Here is a 21,191-nt window from a genome sequence, read left to right on the forward strand (position 1 = left end):
CGCAATTTATCATAATGTGAATCACGTGATACTTACCGGAAATGATTGTTCAATACTATCTACATATTCCTCTGGGTGGTCTTGTCTCCATCCCCATGACCTATGGTTGTACTTCTTTTTAAGTCTAATATTAGCATTTCCACTCACGGATTTGCCATAAGTATATCTGAAAAACAATCATTTATTATTCATATATTTTACTATATCTGAACTACAGATGTAACTTACTGGTATCATAAATTTAGGCTTATTTTGACGTATTTTTTTCTTCTTTTTTTAATTTCCGCGGAACTCATTTGTAGTTGTTTCAACTCTCCTTATTTCATTTTGGTAATGATTTTTTTGCTTGAATTTACTATGTAAATCAGACGTGGTATTTGTGACACAAAGTTAAAGAATGTCAAGAAGGCTTAGACTGAAACTGTTAGGCATTTATTTTTTTTCGCGACACGTTGAAAACAATTTTTTTTCTTTCAATTTTAGCATTACATATAGTGGCAGCTGAGGGTGAAACAAACATTTTTTTTCTTCTCAGAATCAAAAACGAATTATTTTTTTTCTCCAAAAACTGGGAACAAACTATTTTTTCCACCCCCCCCCCCCCCCCCCCCCCCCTAAAATCAAATAGTTACTGCCTTAGACTGATAAAAATGGATACTTACTTTGCTTTTACAGTACCGTGAAACATCAAGTCTGTCGTCAATCCATACGGTGGTAAATCTACTGTTACTTCAAATTTTGGAAGAACTAAAAATAAAATTAAAAGCTCCAATATCAATTGTGTTGGGTTTTTTTTAGACGATGTTTATTCATCCGGTCTTATGTATATATCATATATCAACTAAGCCTAGTGGCTACCTTATTCGTTTATGAAATGATATAAGTGCTTGATATAGTTTCTATATGAGTTGATTACAATGATTAATTAAACGATTGGTTGTTGTATTTTTTGGTTTATAATTTTTACTCAAAAAGCTATTTAATAAGAACAAAAATTACATTAATAGAGGCAACAGTAGTATAACGGTGTTCAAAAGTCATAATTCGATTGAAAAAAAAATATTTCGGGATACAAACCAAACCCGATGGAAACATATCAAATGATAGAGGGAAGAAAAGGAACACAATATTGGAAATGCCAAGTTGCTTTTTAAAAAAATTTAAATAAAAAAAAAGACGTACCATATTCATCAACTGTAAACACCTTTTCTTCGGCTGCCACCTGAAATAATATAAACAAGAACTATCTTTAAAAAAGATATCTGACGTATTTAAAATTGAGTTTATGTTTTTAAAAAAAAAAAGTCGGAAAAAAATATCGGTATATCATCAAAATACAATTTCTATACTTTAAATCGCAAAGAGTAAATGGGTATGATGAATTCATATAACGGGGTCTACGTTAATTATTACCGACATGCGATAGGGAAACTCACAACCCTAGTCAATTAAGATTTGAGTTGAGTGCTACCACAGGATCGGGGTTTTAACTCACAACTTGACTGGCTAGTGATTACAGAAGTACATGTAACAGTTACTGCTTAGACAACTCGGCAACCGAGGCCCCAGCTGTTTGTATAATCTGTCCATTCCAGGATATGGTTTTGTGCGAAAATTCGTAGTAAAAGAGGCAAAACTTGAGCCGAAAAGGGAGTTCCAATGGGAAATTACATTGTCAGAATCAGATATATAGAAGAAGTGCAACTTATTTCATATATTATAGCCTAGGTAACAATAAACAAATAAATCGTTAACCTTCCTATCTACATTAATTGTATCCTATATTTTTTTTCTAAATGCAGACTGGAAACAATTACATATATTATGGACTTAAAGATGAACAGATACATACGCCTTGTGTAACTTTCATTTTCCAGTCCCCTAGAACTGGATGGTCTGACATGACGAGTTTGTCTGCAAAGACACCATTCTCTTCTGCTGCGTCTCTCCATTGGGCTATCTTGTTCCCTTTAGGGTCCTGCAAAACAAACTTTGATACTGTCACTCGAACAAAGTATAAAATCATACACCCGAACAAAGTATGAAGTTATAATCAAACTACAGCTCGAACACAAAATAAAATTTATAGTGATACTGCAGGTCCAACACAAAACATAAAGATGCATGTATATCGATACTGCACTTCGAACACTTCCTGTTGTTTTTATCTACACAAATAGTCACATATTGATTTTTTTAAACTATTTGTAAGCAATGAAATGTGGCATCAATGTCAATAAAACAGATATCGGCCCGGGAGCAATTGATGTGCAAATTACCATTCGTAGGTCCATTTTTTGTAACCGTACGACCTTCAACAATAAGCAAATCTTATTCCGTAAAGCCAGCTTTAAAAAAAAAGCCTGATTTATGACAGACCAATAAAAAAATACCAAATATGACAGAGAGCAATCAACGACAACCACTGAGTTTTAAGCTTCTGCTTTGGGTCAGGAACATACAGAAGGTTACAAAGTTAAACATATGTTTGTGTAATCAACCTTCATCCCTAAAAAATGTAACTATGTATTTGGTGTTAAAAAACCAAAAAAAAGATAGATAGATAAAACAAAATGTAATCTGATTCTGATATACAGCCAAAACTATAGATCACGAGTGTTGAATAGTTCATACTTACATAAATGTCTATGTCGAACGTCTGTTTGACGATAGAAAGATCTGGATACACCCCCAAGATACGGAATTGTACTGAAAAATATAGACGTTATTAATAAATTGAAAATATCAAAACATTAATATCAAATTAAATGAAATGTCATAAGCTGAAATTAAAATAAACATCTTAACTTCTACACACTTTGGTATCCGTAGGATATTTAGTTGTCACATATGCAATCATACCACAGCGTTTTATTTTTTGTTTACATCTCATGGCATCACAAGAATGATAAATCTAAGTTTATTTAATATTTATTAAGTATTTTTCATTTATATATATAGATACAAAAACAACTTCCCTTTTATCATTGTAACTGTTACAGACATGTTTACGGACGGCTCCAAGCCCCTACCTCATTATCCCAACCAATCTTCTTTTCAGCTGAACGTTAAAACTTGACCCCCATCTTAACCCCGGTGGCAACGTTAAGTTACATAGTTGTTTCTTTCTAAAAACGCAAACATGCCTCATTTTTATTGAATTAATACTAGTATACATGTTTGTTAAGTGGCTAGGTAAAGTCCGCTTCCGGAAGCGGGATTTTCTCGCAGTGTTGAAGAGATTAAGTGAAATGAACTGCTCTTCGATCTGGGAGTTGCCTCTTTGGAATATTTGACATTTCTATTCTCGTTTTTATTTTCATAAATGCCACCGGTTGACCCGCACCATTATAAATGTTTAACATAATTATACTAACTTGTCTGGCCTGGTTTGTATATGGCTTTGTCTGTCTGGATCAGGATAGATGTACTTTTGGCTTGGAAGCTGACTTTTGACCAGTTAGCAAATCTCTGTCCCCCTGTTCCTTCTATCTTTAATCCATAATCTAACCCAGCTTTTAGGTCTATGGGAATCTAGAAATACACCATAATACAATATGAATAACCTGTTTTGTCATAAACATTTTTCTTAAAACACTTTCTTAGAATATGACAATTCGTTTCTCACTTTCGAATTTCAACAATTTATTACAGTTTATTTTTACATTTATGCTATTATTTTGTTTTATTCTTTATTTTTCAGAAAGAGTGAAAATTATTGGGTTCATACACAGCACTAATGGTTTGTTAGAATTTACTGGAAATTTGATTTGTAATAACCACGAACAACATGCCTAGTGCCAGTATGGAACCGAAGTCCGCTGATCCTTCAGGAACACCTTCGGTCATCAAAGTATTGTCTGGGTTTGTTAGTTTTGAATTATTCGTCGTATTTCAATGAATGCTGTTTTCGTGAAATTGTGAATTTAGATTTTATTTTCTAGCTTCATCGGTTCGGTTTTTTGGATACTCGTTTTTTATTACCATGGTCTTCACAATGATGGTATAAGTGATCCTTCAACACTTGATCTGCTTTTAATGGTGTGTTTGTACTACAATGTACGTGTGTTTACCTTTAACTGTACAGTACTGGGTGTACCGACAGATATGTCTTTAGTACCCGACGCAACTGTAATGTTTTTGCTATCTTGTAAGTTTGCTGTCACTGTCACTGGGCCGGTAGCTTCTAGTATGTTGACATAGACCTCTGTCACTAGGCCTGGACGTATTGTCCTCGGAAACATCACAACATACGTGCTGGAATCAAATATATAAAGGCTTTAAGGGAGATGACCGGGATGTATTGATTGATTGATTGTTGTGAACGCCACTTTAAGGCTATTTCATGGCGGCCAGTTTGTATTGTTGGAAGAATTTAGTTAGAAAGACATGATAAAATAACGACTTTTGATGACATATAAAGAATAACATATCTTTTAGAAATAACAATTATCCTAAGAATTAGAAAAAACTAAGCGGCCATTTGTTTAAATCCTACCCAAATAAAAATATTCATTTGTACTTTGCTTCTATTGGCTTAAATCTTTTCAAACGGTCGACTCTATATAACTTTTTCTGAATCGTGGCAATATAAAGTTAATCGTGTAGAATGATTGATTATTGTTATAGACTGTATGATGATTTCTAATATAAAAAAAAACACACACCCAAAAACAACAAATTAAACGTGTAGAAGGGTCCGTCTTATTGACGTATACGTTATGTCTCTCTTTTTACTGTTGGAATATTAATGATTTCAGCTGTCATGGTTTTAATGAATCATAGACCCTGTCCTACTTTTAACATCCGTGTAATAGCGAGGCTGAAAAGGGGATAGAAAGTTGCTGATAAACCGGTAGCAAAATGTGCTGAAAGTTTAAAAACAACTTCAATTATCATGTTATTTATTTAGGAACTATGAAAAATAATGCTTTTGTAAAAGTAAATACTATTTCTGTTATATACACGTGAATATGAGGGTATGGATGGATTACACTGGATAGTGAAAAAGGACAAGTAGTATATACATAATAAAGGATGAAAAAAAGAATAGATAAAAAATAAGGACAACAAAAATAAAGTATATAAAACAATTATTCGCAAAATTATATAAAATAAAAATAATATGGGCAAAATAGAATTCAAGAATAATGAAAAATGGGTTAAACATTTAAAAAAACAGAAATGATTGTTCTCGTTAGTCGAATTAGCTGATTAATTATACATGTACATAGAGGTTGCTTGGTGCTGTCAGCTCGCGTTATAATTATGAATGAAGCTGTTATGCGCTGTCAACTCGCGTTATACATGTACATCTACAGGTGATTTGTAATGCTCATTCTTCTTTAATTTGACACGCGATGAAGTGTTTAAGCAGCAAAATGTTTAAACTTGATGAATGGACATTTAAGGAAAATTTGATTTATTTGAAAAAATGAAATGTTGTGCCTCATTATGTCAGTTGTAGTCCTACCTTATTTACATATTTTTTCTGAGAACATGAGATATGAATCTAGAACATAAGAGATGGATGGACATATGCAAGTATACTACACGATGTATGCCGTATGGGCTTTGCTCACTCTTGCAGACCGTACGATGACCTATATTTAAAAAATATCTGTTTTATGTGACCTCTCTTGTGAAGAGTTGTCTAATTGACAACCATACCAACTCTTCTTTTTTTATAAGACAATTACAGAAAGTCTATATATAAATAAGGAGGTACGATTGCAAATGATATGTACAACTATCCACTTAGTTCAAATTAATGTGGATTTGAGCATCTTTTGCAGCTACATGTATAGGGCCTTCAACGATGAGAAAAAAACATATCACATAGTCGACTATAAAAGACCCCGACATAAAACAAGTCAAACAATTCAAGCGAGAAAATTATTAACAGCATAATTTATTACAAAACTATTTACGAGAAAAGAAATGACAGACATGAATCAACGACCGCCACTAATTTTGGCAATAGGTGCCCAGGCCCGTAGCCAGGAATTTCCAAAGGGGGGTTCGTTTGACTCACAAACTCGACTTTAACAGTCACAATTCGAACATAACATAGACTTTAACAGTGCTTATTTGTTTTCAAGGGGGGGGGGGGGGGGGTCGTCCGAATCCCCCTGGCTACGGGTATGGGTGCCAATATGAATATCAGCAAATTGTCGATAAACGTAATTTCCAAAACATACGTAAATGTTGTCAAGAAAAAAATGAAAAGCATTTCAAAACCTTATCATCACAGTTCCAGTACGTATTTCCAGCACATTTATGGCACTTGTTCATTACAGAAGAAGACTTTATATGAGTTGATGCGGGGAAATCCACAGCCAGATTTGCATAAGACCATTTAGACAGATAAGAGAACTTCTGTTTGATAAGATTTTGTTTTAATTTAGTACTGTAAACATATGGTCAGCGAATTGTTAACCGAATTGAACGGCCCATCAAAATGACGCAATTTAACCGAAACATCCAAAGTGTTTGTCACTCCAACAATACATGTAGATAATTCCTTTAAATTATTAAATTATCATACGCTTTATTACAAAAATCAATAACAGCACATACATATATCAAAGATGATAAAAATTATGTTCGTCATAAAATAGTGGATTAAGAACATAATGTGCTTGTAGGTTGTTAGGTGCTAAAGAAGCTTGCGTTTAAATCACATGACATTTTTGCACTTAAATGCAGTGGTACATATTTTACGCAATGCATACCATAAATTTACCGAGGGGACAGTCTCAAATGCATATGATGCATGCATTTTATTGACAAGATAATTCATCTAGTTACCCATAGGCTAAGTTATGCAATATTTATAAATTAAGACGTCTAATATATGACAAACTTATAATTTTTCACGGATTTTCAAATTATGATTAACCAAATTGTTTCAGGGGATTTTATGCGAGACTTGACTACATGACAAGACCGTTGCTAAGGGGTAAATATGTTTTCGTCGTGTAATCATTACCATAATGATAGTATTTATCTTTTTATCAAGCCGGATACACAAGATAAATTTAACATTGTAAACAACAAAAATAGTTTGTTTACTATAATATAGCGGATCAAGTATACACGAACTCGCCGACATTATGTTCTGATTTCAGATCAAATGCAGTCGATACCTTGTTTACTATATGTACCATATATTAAAAAAGCTGAAATTAACACTGTTTCCTTTCAACTGGCTTAACCTAAACCATATTTTGCAAAGTCATAAATATCGGAACTTCAAAAAAAAAAAATGAAAAAAAAATGTTTGATTCTCACATGAACTTATAATTTTCAACTCCTTTGCGGAACACCGGTCTTTTCCAAATGTCATGATTCTAACTTTCTGGACGGTGCTCTTTTTTTTCCCTTTATGGTCTAAACCATTATGCTATATAATACAATGTACACTTGTGCACGTTATCGACTTGTTTAACCACAATCATGTTGAAAACCGTATGTGACACTCTTTGTCATTTTGTGAATGTTGTGTTGCTGACTGAAAGATGTATGGGCTTTGCGCATTGTTGAAGGCCGTATAGTTGTTAATGTTTGTGTCATTTTGGTCTTTCGTGGATAGTTGTCTCATTGGCAATCATACCACATCTTCTTTTTTTTATATTGTATACCTATATCTCCATATTTCACTTTGTCACAACCAGAAACTCGGTCAGTTATTCATGATCTTTCAAATTTAAAAAAAATATTTATAGTACAGTGTACAAAAGAAGACAACCAATCAATTTTCGTACGAAGTCGTAAAATAGAAAATAGGTACAAACGTGTTATAATCAGTCTTCCTAACTTTTGTAACATCATAGTACTAGATGTTTTTGTTGATGTAAGTGACGAACATCAAACGGTACGTAGGGGAAAGAATGTACATGTCATCAAATATGTCTGTCATTTTGATAAAAAAATGAAATTAATCACATGTTTATTATAGAAGGAAAAGTGTTTGAAATTAACATCTATAGTCCGAAATAAAATTAATAACATGTTTATTATAGAAAGAAAAGTGTTTGAAAACAATATATATGGTCCGAAATGAAATTAATAGCATGTTTATTATAGAAGGAAAAGTGTTTGAAAATAACATCTATGGTCCGAATTTGCCATGAGGGAATTGTCTCAGGTTATATGTTAAGCGCTAGTGTACGTGCAGTTCAATCAGGACTTTAAACAAAAAGTTATAATTTAGCAATTAAAAACAAAACAAAATCGAAAATGTATATTCAGTTTTGTATTCAAATTTCCAAAAAAGCATTTACGACTGAATCAGACCATGTATATTATTTAAGTTGTAAGTTCTGGATTTTGGGGGAAGTTATTTTTTTAGGGACAAGATAGGCGTACTGCGTTCTCTGCCTAAGACCAATAATTTTGATAAGAAAACATTAATACGTATAGGCTACCTGGCAATTGCAGAAATTTAAGTAGCTTGAGAACATGCAATGGCGGATCCAAGGGGTTCCGGGGGTTGGAATCCCCCTTCTTTTGACGATCAATGCATTTGAATAGGAACATGTAGTTGGAACAACCCCATTTATGTCCTGGGTTTGGAACCCCCTTTTTAAAATGGCTTGATCCGCCCCGACATGCATTCAATTTTAGAATGTATGGAAAACGCATTGACTTGTATCGTTTGTCTTGTTGACAAGTATAATATATTGCCTGTTGGTAAGCCAATTTGACTCTGTATAAAAATGAGAAGTTGTTGTATGATTGCCAATGAGACATGAGCTTGCCGTCGACTCAGTGCTTAATAGTCGACTTTTCAAACAAACATAAATCACGTTCTTCGTTTCATTGTTCCCTTAAAAGAATCAGTATGAAAAACAGGACCCTTGATTATATGAGATAAAAAAAAAAGAGAAAAACACATGGACCTTACCCCAAAGTCAAAGTTGAGCTCTACATATATTTTACTGTATTCAACTCAGATTCTACTTTTATAAACTCTATGCTATCTAAATAAAATGCAAGACAGTTGACTTATAAATAAGTTAATGTATTAGGGTTTTACTTGCTCGTAAGTCATTTTAACAAGTACAAATTTAAAACTGTACCAAGTCAACTGATTATACATATAATGTCTGACACATATACAGACCGACACATATATATAAAATGTATAAAAGAAGAGTCTGGTAATATTTATACCGAAGGGTAGAAGAAAATACGATTTATCTCTTAAATGGGCTCACAATATGCATATTACAATATCATACATTATTTTAGAAAATAACTAAAACGAAACAAAAAATTAGTTAACCTTTTTATGACTTTTGTATATTTATTTTTTGAAGGGAGGGAGCAAAAGTAGAAACAAACAATATGCATAAACCAGTAACAACTAGAGCCTAAGCTATTCAAATGTGGTAATTTCTCGACTTTGAATATATAAACATTCCGCACATGCTTTCAGCTATTAAATGGTACATCATATCTTTAGTTTTTTACTTACTTTTTGGCACATGATATCGAAATCACACTAAAAATCAGCACAAAAATTAATCCGTCTCGCCTCATTATGTTTTCCTATAAAGATTGAAAATAAAAAATCAACGTTAACAGATAAATGAAGTTACAACCATGCCTAGGGCCGTGATACGTCAAAAATACAGGAGTTACTTTTATTAATGCAAATGATTACAGCTTGGGGTCACTAGCGGACCATCTTCGTGGTGTTTACGATGCAAATATGCTATTAACATATTTAATCTTTGTCAAAAATATTTATCCCTTAAGAGTGCAAAGTTGAAAGAAATAAAAGGTGTAAAATTTATGTCCGTCAAACAAAATATTGATAAATGGACAAGTAGAAAAGCTAGGGGAGAATTGAATGTACCACGGTAGAATTAATATGGAATAAATGAATTGATAAATGGATAAATAAATAATAATTGATAGATCATTGATTAATTGATTGATTGTTGCTTTAAGCTTAAGTCGCCACAGCACAAAAATGTTATGCTGCAATAATAAAAGATTAAGTAAACTAAAACTTGTACTAGGACGTAATCACAAAATGTTTTAATCTAAAGAGCTTAAAACGTACTGTAGCTTGAATGCCCGTGCAAGCATTGACGATTTAAAATTGAACATATAATATTTTTTTTAACAACTGTATGTACATGTAAATACGATTTGCATTAACGAAACAAGATTAAGGAAGCATTTTATATATTCACGATCAAGTTAGAAAAATATTAAAATCAATATATATATGCATTTAATGATAAGTATTTTGATTAAAAATCAAATGCATCTAGAATTTAATAATTATTTTTTTTGTTTCATTAATTGTGTTTATAACATAGAATTAAGTTAGGCCTTACCACACTAAGCCTTTATTAAGATTGGTCTAATTCTATCAACAAATATGAAGCAATTTACAGGTTTCTGCCTTATATATGTATTGATTACAATTTTGTAAGCAATGACTTTACTATTTTTTAGAAGACGTCAATCATCATTTTCATTTCACAGGACTTTCCCTCTGCTTTGTAAGCGGCGATATGATTGGTTATCCTCGACTACTTTTCAACGTCATTTCAAAACATCTCGTCCGGTATGATTATGCTATAATTAGAAATACTGTCTTCAGGGGAAGGATTCATCTACATGCACTCCAAAACCATATAATTGAGACATCACATATTTGTAAACAAACTAATATTGCGATCATTTAATCGTAACATTATTGGGATTGACTTTATTCGTGTTTAATTTGTTTTCGTGACTGGTACATGTACGTCTCTGCCTCATCCTCGATCTTGTAGGATTATGCGTCTTTTTGCGTCGTTTTTATAGAAAAATTCCTGTGTGTCTCCAGGACAATTTTTGCTATGCATTTACTACTTCACCATTGGCAATTCGATAGTTCAACTAAAAAATAGATCGGGAGCCTGCTGTTCAGTGGTTGTCGTTTGTTGATGTGGTTCATAAGTGTCGTTTCTCGTTTTTTTTACTGGTTTTCCTGGTGGGATTGCTTTATACTAGTTAATATAGGGTCTCTTTAAAACATACTAATTGACCTATGATAGTTTACTTTTATAAATTGTTATTTGGATGGAGAGTTGTCTCATTGGCACTCACACCACATCTACATTTTACCTATATCTAATTTATCAATATACGTTCGAACCAATAAATTTGTGACACGGTATAAGTGAAAACCGATGAAACGCGGGTTAAATGTTTTGTCTATATTCAACTTCGTACTATATTGATAAAGCATCATAACTTTAGAATGTCAAAGCAGAAAATTTTCAACATTACACCAGAACAAAAATCATGTCAACCACCTTAAGCACTAATTTCGTGTGAATCAGTCAAACAAAATATCTTTAATGTATAAAGACTTATTGAATTGAAGACTAAAAGATCTAAAAACATTGTATCTTCATATGGTTTTAATATCACTTGCATGTTGCATTTCTAAAGTTGCATCACACTTCCCTTTTGGATTTAAGTCTTGATTGGGAAATAGTTTGCCTAAATCTTAAAATATATTTAATAGCTTTTTCCTTAAATATTATTAGAAATGGGATTTTAAAAGTTTTTGTTGATATTTTATTTTAAAGGTATATAGAATATAGAGCAAAATGTCATCTACTGCAAACATCGTTTTATTACTCTGGAATGACGAATGAAAAAGAGTGCGTACATGTAACAAGATACCGATCCTTCAAATAATGATTTTTTTTGCAAGATGATTTTTTTAAATGTTTTTTCTTCCTTAATTTTCAAACTGATTATTTTACTTTCCTTCTATAACATAATAAAAAAAAGAAAAAAGTTCACTAACAAAAGATAAACGGTCAGTTCCTTACTGTAACCTCAAATGTTTTGGTATTATTTAGTCTTAAAATGGCTTGCCCTGTATTTGCATGAAACATTTGCAACTGAACGTAAAGCAAACAACAAGCAATCAAATAAAATGGCACGAATCATAAACAAAATAAACGATGAACAGATTTGCAAATGAGTTTGTGACTTTTGAAATTTAATAGGGGTAGGTCTAGGAAGTTTTAAATGAGACTTTATTAAAGAAAAGATTAAATCTCCACAGACGTTTTCTTGCTCCAATGCGGTATAACTGCTATTAAAGCGGGATATACTAGTATACAGAAATAAAGTTTTTATATAACAAATCGAGCTTTTCGGGTGAACTACATTTTTTTCTTTGGGGTCACAGTAAGGATGACCATACGTACAATGTATCTTGCAACTATAGAGACATATAAAAATAAATATATAGTAAGTAAATATATGCATGTAAAATTGTATATTGTAAAACAATCAATAAAACAATACACTGAAATCCCGTTTTGCAAAACCATACCTACAGCTAAGGTCCTCTCGATTATCTATCACATTTATTAGCCCGATCTGCTCGACTTGTGTGGTAAGCTTTGTATATGTACGGGAAGTCGTTCTGAGATACAAGTCAGGTTAGAATCTGCTTATTAATACCATTCCGGAGCACATAAGATCACCCCTAGTTTTTAGGAAGGGTTCGTGTTGGCTTGCTTACGCTTTAATTATCTATGTTGCGTCTGTTGTACCATTATTTGTCTGTTTGTTTTTTTTATTTATAGCCATGGCGTTGTCAGTTTATTTTCAATCTATGAGTTTGACTGTGTCCCTCTTCAGAACATTGCATCTGACGTCATAGTACAAACTTTCCTTGCTGGCGCACTATTTGAAAAAAGAAATCGCAAATTGGACGTATGAAACCTACATTAAAATTTCCAAGAGTAACAACTATATTCGCCTACTTTATTGTCCAGTAATACTAGAGATTAAGCTTGTATCAGTTTCAGATTTTTATGATGTTGCCGCACAATATAAACCTTCAGAAACACCATCCGTCAGAATGGAAAATTGTTTGAAATAAGATCAAATAACCTTTCACGCCGCTTTTGTATTGAAAGTCTGTTTTTGTCCTTTGTTCCACATAAGCAGAATTATTGAAAAAAGAATAAAATGAAAGATTGCACTCGTTAACTTAAAGAGTATTAATTTTGACTATACTAAACGGACAAACACTTATCATATATTATTATTTTTCCCGACTAAGACGAACGTTTAGAAATTATTGCATCAAGTTTGTGAATTCATTATTTTTGAATATTTAAGATATAAGGAAACTAAAGTTATAGGTATAATATATGAATGAAAGTTTGATTCTAAAACATTATACATCTATATATCTTAAAATACAATCCTTTTATTACTACCTCATGTGTTTTCAATAAACGAGACAGTAAATATTAACGGAGTGGCTATTTGTCCGGCTAGCCGGACGAATAGTGTCAGGGCTATTTGTCCGGCCATTGCAATGCGCATGTCATTATGAGCGTTCGGAAGTGCGTGTAATATTATCTTCTGTGGCACCAGGGGGTCGCGTGTAATCCGACCACTGATTTTCATTTTAAGATCATGGCTGAATATCAATATTAATTTTGTGATAAATTTTGCAGTTTTCGGATTTTTACAATGGAATACGATAGAATGAACTTCAAAGAATGATACAATACTCGCTATATACAGCTGTATAAATGTTGGAAAAGATTTTCAAAGCAAGAGTAGTTGAGAAAGGCCTTTAGAATGGCATGGTGTCTAATTAAATTAAATTATTTATTTCGCAATTGAATCTTGCAATTAGATCTCGAAATTGGATATAGTGGGGTGTGGGTGGCCGGGGACGAGGTCACCAAAAGTGGGGATGTTAGGTATAGAATTATAAAAAGTGGGGTAATGAAATATGAGGGACAACAAAGGTAAGATCTGGAAAAAAAGTCACCCGACCCCCTCATGAAAATTAAATAAAATCCCACCTTGAATTTCTGAATAAGATTTTTTTTTGGGGGGGGGGTTATAGAAAAATCTCTAACCTCTCACTCAAAATATGGATAACGTTATCGAAATATCTATAATTCTCTTTGACAACTACAGACAACCTGTTTCCGCTAGACAAAAACCTTTATGTTAACTTAAAATGCACGAATTAAACACGACCCAAGTTTGTTTTACATGTAATTTCTTCTCTCTTCTTGAAATGGAAATATATATGAGTTTTTTTCTAATTATTCATTGTCCACATTGGACTACATACTAGTATAAAGAAAACAACAATTTCAATTACCAGTAACAAGATTCCATGGGCCTTATCACATTTGCTACCCCCTGGTACTGCTGAAGATGATATTACACGCAAAAACTAATAGTGACATGCGCATTGTATTGGCCGGACAAATAGTGCTGGTACTATTCGTCCGACTGCCAAATATAAAATACAAAAAGTTTTTGATTAAACAATTAATTTCCCGTTGAAAAACTACAGAGTAAGATTTCTCCAACAGGATAAAATATGATAAATCTAAATTGCTCATTTTGAAAATTAAAACAAAGAAAAAGTTGTTGCCGGCATTGAAAATCGATTTTTTTTTCAATCTTTCCGGTCACAGTTGTAGCTAAATGAAAGGGAGCGATTTTTTTAAAGATATTATTAAGCAATTGTTTTTGTCATAAGCTAAATTTACAACAATTTAGTTTTAAACACTGAAAATTATTATTTTAATTCACATTCGCTGAGTAGTATTTGGTTTATGAATATTTCTTGCCTTACAGCTAATTTCCTAATGCATGTAGGGTAAAACTTTGGTTGGCTTCCTTGCGTTGTTTGTATTAATATTTACTCAAGCTCTGAAATTAATATTGACATCTTTATATATAGGTATGTAAACTTGTATATACGTTATCATAATATAATTATACAAAATATACAAACAAAGCAAGCAGGCAAAACCAAAATGCTGATCCACAGGCATTAGGAAATTAGCTGTAAACTTTAGTGAGATTAGACGATATGATTATCATTTCTCTTAAAGACATATAAGACCATAAGAGTTTGTCAAATAAGCAGTATAAATAAATTTTAACTTCATTGCAAGATCGGACATTATTTTACAAGAATCATCCAGACATCAGTTACATGCACATGTTACCAGTAGGTCAAAACATTAGGGATCATTGATTATCGGCCTAACCTTGTGAATACTCAATTTTTAATTTTTTGAAAAATTGACACTTAAAAATTAACCAAGAACTTTAACCTGAAGCTGAACAGACGGACGAACGAACGGACGCACAGACCATAAAACAAATTTCACCTAAGCTAACCGGCACAAACGAAAGGCAAATATCTACGCAAGTGAAAAAGAAAAAAATGAAATGCAGATCGACACAAATACATGTACGAGACAAAATCTACGCATGTGAAAGAATAAAGATAAAATAAAATTTAGAACGGCGCAAATGCAAAAAGTCGAGATCAAAATTTATATATTTTTTTTTTTATTGGAACGAAGGTTAATGAGTTTATTTAAATATAGTGTAGCATCTTATGTGTTCATTTGTGTTAAATATCCACATGATATTAAAGTAGCGCGACGTATAATATTTCCTCTTTTCTTGGGAGATGTAGCGTACCTACGTAGCGTACACCATGTTGGAGTCCGTGAAAAACGCGAAAAAGGACGTTACAATTTGACGTTTATTCATTGCTAGAAACAACGTCATAGAGCTTTTATGTCACTACCAAGTTGCGTTAGCTGATGCGCATAAACAATAGGCTGTTTGGTCTTTAAACTTAAATGTGAGTACATTGTATTCCACCAAATACTGCTAACTTCTTTTAACATCATCGATTCTCAGAATAGACGAAAGGAAAACATATTTTTAAAAAGGGGATATAGATATCAAAAAGGAAAATATTGCATGTACTGTAACCTATTTCGGGGCAATTTAATTTCAAGATTCTATAATTTACTTAATAAAGACTAGGATGAAAAGTTCTGTACAACATTTTTTTTTAGTTGTAATCTCTGTCCTGCCTTTTTTTTTTTGTAATTTATTCTGACTTTTTATATATATTTTTTCAACCTAGCCCCCCCCCCCCCCCCCCTTTTTTTTCTCCTTCTCCTCCATCTAACAATTAAATGGTAGCTATCGTAGATTGGGTTTGGTTCTGATTCATATAAAAATCATATATTATTAACAAATGGTCGTCCTGATTTCATTTAATATTTGTCACTGGACAACATCCTCATCTTCATCATCATCTTTATCCATCTCATTAAGTACTGTTTCCTAAGAATACATGAATTTTCTAACAAATAGATTTCTGCATACCGGAAATGTCTATCGTATTAACTTAGCTAATCGACTGCCGAACAGAACGCATCTCGAACAGAATTAATTTTGCCATGTTATAATGGACTTTCCGAATTGATTTCCTCTAAGTTCAGTATTTTTGTGATTTTACTTCTCATTTCAATAGTAAAATACAACAACGTTCGTGTTTTACATTGGGACCCGGAAAAAAATCATATGGATCAAATGACATAATGTATCTAGAAGATATTCTTCAAAAAATCATTCAGAATCACGTTAATCGACTTTCGTCATACATAGTATTAACATGCTTTCTCAATGCATTATACTTTGTAACTTACCGCTGGACGTTAAACAGTCACACCTAATCATCATCATTGTCCTTCGACAATAGAAAATCAATCAGTTAAGTAAAGTTTATTGCAACTCAGTAGCTTTATGTTTCCTGTTATTTTATTCTTAAAGAAAAAATCTAATGTGAAAATCGTGCAATATAATAATAATTGTACAGTCTATAAAGGTTCGCAAGTATCCCACAATTAATTTTTAATAATTTACGTATATAGCAAAATGACAAGCAAACATCTTCAAGCTAAATATACTTAAATGTTTGAGAAAATGAAGTATGTTCAAATGAATCGATAATATAGACATAAAGGAGTGGGTCCGGTAAGGGCCGATTTTGGCCTAAAATTTCAGGTTCATCAAGCTAAAGATTTTGGACATTTTTTAAACGGTTAAGTGTCTATTTCAATTAATTCGATTAGGTAATGTTAAAGTTTAACTGATTCAGTCATTAGAAATGCTACAATTTAAGATTACATATGAAAAATCTATCAGATATGCCAAAAAACGTCACTTTTCAGATGTTTTTGTGAAAAATGAAAGTGACCGCACCCATGTTCATCCTAAACTTTATATAATTTTATGTTATGTATTATCATCAAATACAACTTACATTTCAATACTACGAATGAACACGAATGCGGCCACTTTCATTTAAGACGGAAACCGTCTAAAATTGTACTAAAATGCTAAAATTGTGAAGATTTCAGTAATTTAGCATATTAACTTAATGATGCTAGTACACGATATATGTGCATTGCATTGTCAAAAACAGCCCATATTTATGTAACAGAAGCATTTTACTTTCAAATAAATATCAAACGATTACATTTTCACAATTTTGTAAAACTACTAAATTTTGGGGCCAAAAAGGGGTATTACTGAACCTACTCCTTCAGTGAAATGCATGATATCATCCAAAATCGTTACTGCTATTTTCTTTTGTTTCCTATTCTGACATCGAACTCGGACTTCTCTTGAACTGAGTTTACTGTGAGTACTATTTTTGCGCCTGTCCTAAGTCAGGAGCCTCTGGCCTTAGTAAGTCTTCGATGATTTTTTATTTATAATAAGTATATTGTGTATTATAAGTTGGAGTTTAGTATAACGTCAATTACATGTATCACTGAACTAGTATACATGTATATTTGTTCAGGGGCCAAGTGAATGATGCCTCCGGGAGCTTCACGTTGCATTGAAGGGGCCGCATTGAAGACCCATTGGTGGCCTTCGGCTGTTGTCTGCTCTATGGTCAGGTTCGGTTGTCTCTTTGACATATTCCCAATTTCCATGATTTTCAATTTAATTTTATATCAAACATAAACAGATGTGATATGATTGCTATTTAGAGACGACAACCACCATAGAAATGAAGTACACAGCTACTTTTGCATAGGTACTATTTCTGTACTAAAAATATGTAGTACTGGAAATTTACTTTTAATATTCAGTACTATTATGTTACTTTAAAATTATTGTAATATTTAGGTACCTCTATTTTACAGTACTTAATTTGTACTTATAATGTATACATGTACTATACAGATTTTTGGTTACTATCGTTACATTTTCAGCATTTTGAAAGTTTTTCTATTTCAAATCTCTTAAAATTATGATTTTCAAACATGGAATATTGTATTATTTGACCAGGCAGAAGCTAGCGAACAATAGCTAGCGAACAATAAGCCAGCGAACAATAAGGCGATATATAGAGAAACCAAAAAACAGAATAAGACAACAACGGCCGTTAAATAAAAAAATATTCAAAAAGGCAGAAAATCATTTAAAATATAGCAATTTTAACTCAATTTTTAAATGGTTTTTATCCAATCCATTGATTTAACAAATCGCATTACTTTTTAGGCTAATATTCAGTACCACAATAACTCTGCATCTATCAAGATTATTTGTAGGTGGAGGGCCACCAATGCACCCACTTTAATTTAGAACGTATGTAAAAGTAGTCCTACCCTGTAAATTATAGCACCTTTTATGTCATTGTTTAATTTAGAGCTCAAAATTTGAAAAAAATGTCAAAAAATTAGGGGGTTCGGCCTATTCCAGGGCTTCTAGAGAAAATTAATGAGGGGTGTCACGGGGAATGACTATATAGGTCTTGTAGAGGAGAAACAGGCACTTCTTTTGCACTAGGTATCGAAGGGCGCTATGTTCAAAAATCTGAAACTAGGGCTCAAAATTTGAAAAAAATGTCAAAAAATTAGGGGGGTCGGCCTATTCTAGGACTTCTAGAGAAAAATAATGAGGGGTGTCACGGGGTATGACTATATAGGTCTTGTAGAGGAGAAACAGGCGCTTCTTTTGCGCTAGGTATCGAAGGGCGCTATGTTCAAAAATCTGAAACTAGAGCTCAAAATTCGACAAATTTGTCCAAAAAATGGGGGTAGGGTCGGCCTATTCCAGGAGTTCTAGAGAAAAATAATGGGGCGTGTCACGGGATATGACTATATAGGTCTTGTAGAGGAGAAACAGGCGCTTCTTTTGCGCTAGGTATCGAAGGGCGCTTTGTTCAAAAATCTGAAACTAGGGCTCAAAATTTGAAAAAAATGTCAAAAAATTAGGGGGGTCGGCCAATTCTAGGACTTCTAGAGAAAAATAATGAGGGGTGTCACGGGGTATGACTATATAGGTCTTGTAGAGGAGAAACAGGCGCTTCTTTTGCGCTAGGTATCGAAGGGCGCTATGTTCAAAAATATGAAACTAGAGCTCAAAATTCGACAAATTTGTCCAAAAAATGGGGGTAGGGTCGGCCTATTCCAGGAGTTCTAGAGAAAAATAATGAGGGGTGTCACGGGGTATGACTATATAGGTCTTGTAGAGAAGAAACAGGCGCTACTTTTGCGCTAGGTATCGAAGGGCGCTATGTTCAAAAATCTGAAACTAGAGCTCAAAATTCGACAAATTTGTCAAAAAAATGGGGATAGGGTCGGCCTATTCCAGGAGTTCTAGAGAAAAATAAGGAGGAGTGTCACGGGATATGACTATATAGGTCTTGTAGAGGAGAAACAGGCGCTTCTTTTGCGCTAGGTATCGAAGGGCGCTATGTTCAAAAATCTGAAACTAGGGCTCAAAATTTGAAAAAAATGTCAAAAAATTAGGGGGGTCGGCCTATTCTAGGACTTCTAGAGAAAAATAATGAGGGGTGTCACGGGATATGACTATATAGGTCTTGTAGAGGAGAAACAGGCGCTTCTGTTGCGCTAGGTATCGAAGGGCGCTATGTTAAAAAATCTGAAACTAAAGCTCAAAATTCGACAAATTTGTCCAAAAAATGGGGGTAGGGTCGGCCTATTCCAGGAGTTCTAGAGAAAAATAATGAGGAGTGTCACGGGATATGACTATATAGGTCTTGTAGAGGAGAAACAGGCACTTCTTTTGCGCTAGGTATCGAAGGGTGCTATGTTCAAAAATCTGAAACTAGGGCTCAAAATTTGAAAAAAATGTCAAAAAATTAGGGGGGTCGGCCTATTCTAGGACTTCTAGAGAAAAATAATGAGGGGTGTCACGGGATATGACTATATAGGTCTTGTAGAGGAGAAACAGGCGCTTCTTTTGCGCTAGGTATCGAAGGGCGCTATGTTAAAAAATCTGAAACTAAAGCTCAAAATTCGACAAATTTGTCCACAAAATGGGGGTAGGGTCGGCCTATTCCAGGAGTTCTAGAGAAAAATAATGAGGGGTGTCACGGGGTATGACTATATAGGTATTGTAGAGGAAAAACAGGCGCTTCTTTTTCGCTAGGTATCGAAGGGCGCTATGTTCAAAAATCTGAAACTAGAGCTCAAAGTTCGAAAAATGTGTCCAAAAAATGGGGGTAGGGTCGGCCTATTCCAGGAGTTCTAGAGAAAAATAATGGGGTGTGTCACGGGATATGACTATATAGGTCTTGTTCAGGAGAAACAGGCGCTTCTTTGGCGCTAGGTTTTAAAGGGCGCTATGTTAAAAAATCTGAAACAAGAGCTCAAAATTTGAAAAAAATGTCAAAAAATTAGGGGGGTCGGCCTATTCCAGGGCTTCTAGAGAAAAATAATGAGGGGTGTCACGGGGTATGACTATATAGGTCTTGTAGAGGAGAAACAGGCGCTACTTTTGCGCTAGGTATCGAAGGGCGCTATGTTCAAAAATCTGAAACTAGAGCTCAAAATTCGACAAATTCTTAACCGCAGCAAGATGGCAGATTATCAGCATGAGAGAGGCAGGAATGTCGCTGTGACAATTGCACGTATTGTCGGTCATCACTTTTCCACTATAAGTCGTTTAGATAATAAAAATCAGGCAATACACGATATAAAAGACTATCCGAGATCAAAAAGACCCCCTTTGCCACCTGCTAGGGAAAATCAAGCATGAAGAAGCTTAGTCAGAAAGAAACCCATTGCATACAAAACAATCCTAAAAAGAGAGGACTGGGCATACAGGAGCCTTTTAACAATAATTGTTCGAGATTGAATCATCCCTTCTGGTTATTGTGCGATAAGACCATTTCAGGGACGTTTGCTTACGAACAGACACACAGTTATCCGTATCCAATGTAGTGCAGAGCTCGCCAAAATTGAAAATTAGCATCGTGGAGGAAGATCCATTATTCAAATTGAATTCGGTTTATCTTCCTTGGCCAGATCGTAGCC

General features: G+C 33.5%; 1 protein-coding gene across 6 annotated transcripts in view; it reads right to left on the reverse strand.

Moving 5' to 3' along the window:
• LOC134696310 (CD109 antigen-like) overlaps window positions 1–12,393 on the reverse strand; it is a 53,855-nt gene extending 41,462 nt beyond the window's left edge. For 4 of the 6 annotated variants that reach the window (XM_063558028.1, XM_063558034.1, XM_063558031.1 and 1 more), the window contains exons 1-9: window positions 12,369–12,389; window positions 9,482–9,555; window positions 4,074–4,257; window positions 3,378–3,534; window positions 2,639–2,709; window positions 1,853–1,978; window positions 1,183–1,222; window positions 663–747; window positions 37–166 (exon numbers count right to left, since the gene is read on the reverse strand). In XM_063558028.1, coding sequence (XP_063414098.1) covers window positions 37–166; window positions 663–747; window positions 1,183–1,222; window positions 1,853–1,978; window positions 2,639–2,709; window positions 3,378–3,534; window positions 4,074–4,257; window positions 9,482–9,546 — 858 coding nt within the window. In that variant the 5' untranslated portion in view covers window positions 9,547–9,555; window positions 12,369–12,389. The other 2 variants (XM_063558029.1, XM_063558030.1) reach the window with 2 other exon arrangements.
• Window positions 12,394–21,191: the final 8,798 nt, after the last annotated feature.

The sequence above is a fragment of the Mytilus trossulus genome, chromosome 14 (assembly GCF_036588685.1).
Source record: "Mytilus trossulus isolate FHL-02 chromosome 14, PNRI_Mtr1.1.1.hap1, whole genome shotgun sequence".
Lineage (NCBI taxonomy): Eukaryota > Metazoa > Mollusca > Bivalvia > Mytilida > Mytilidae > Mytilus > Mytilus trossulus.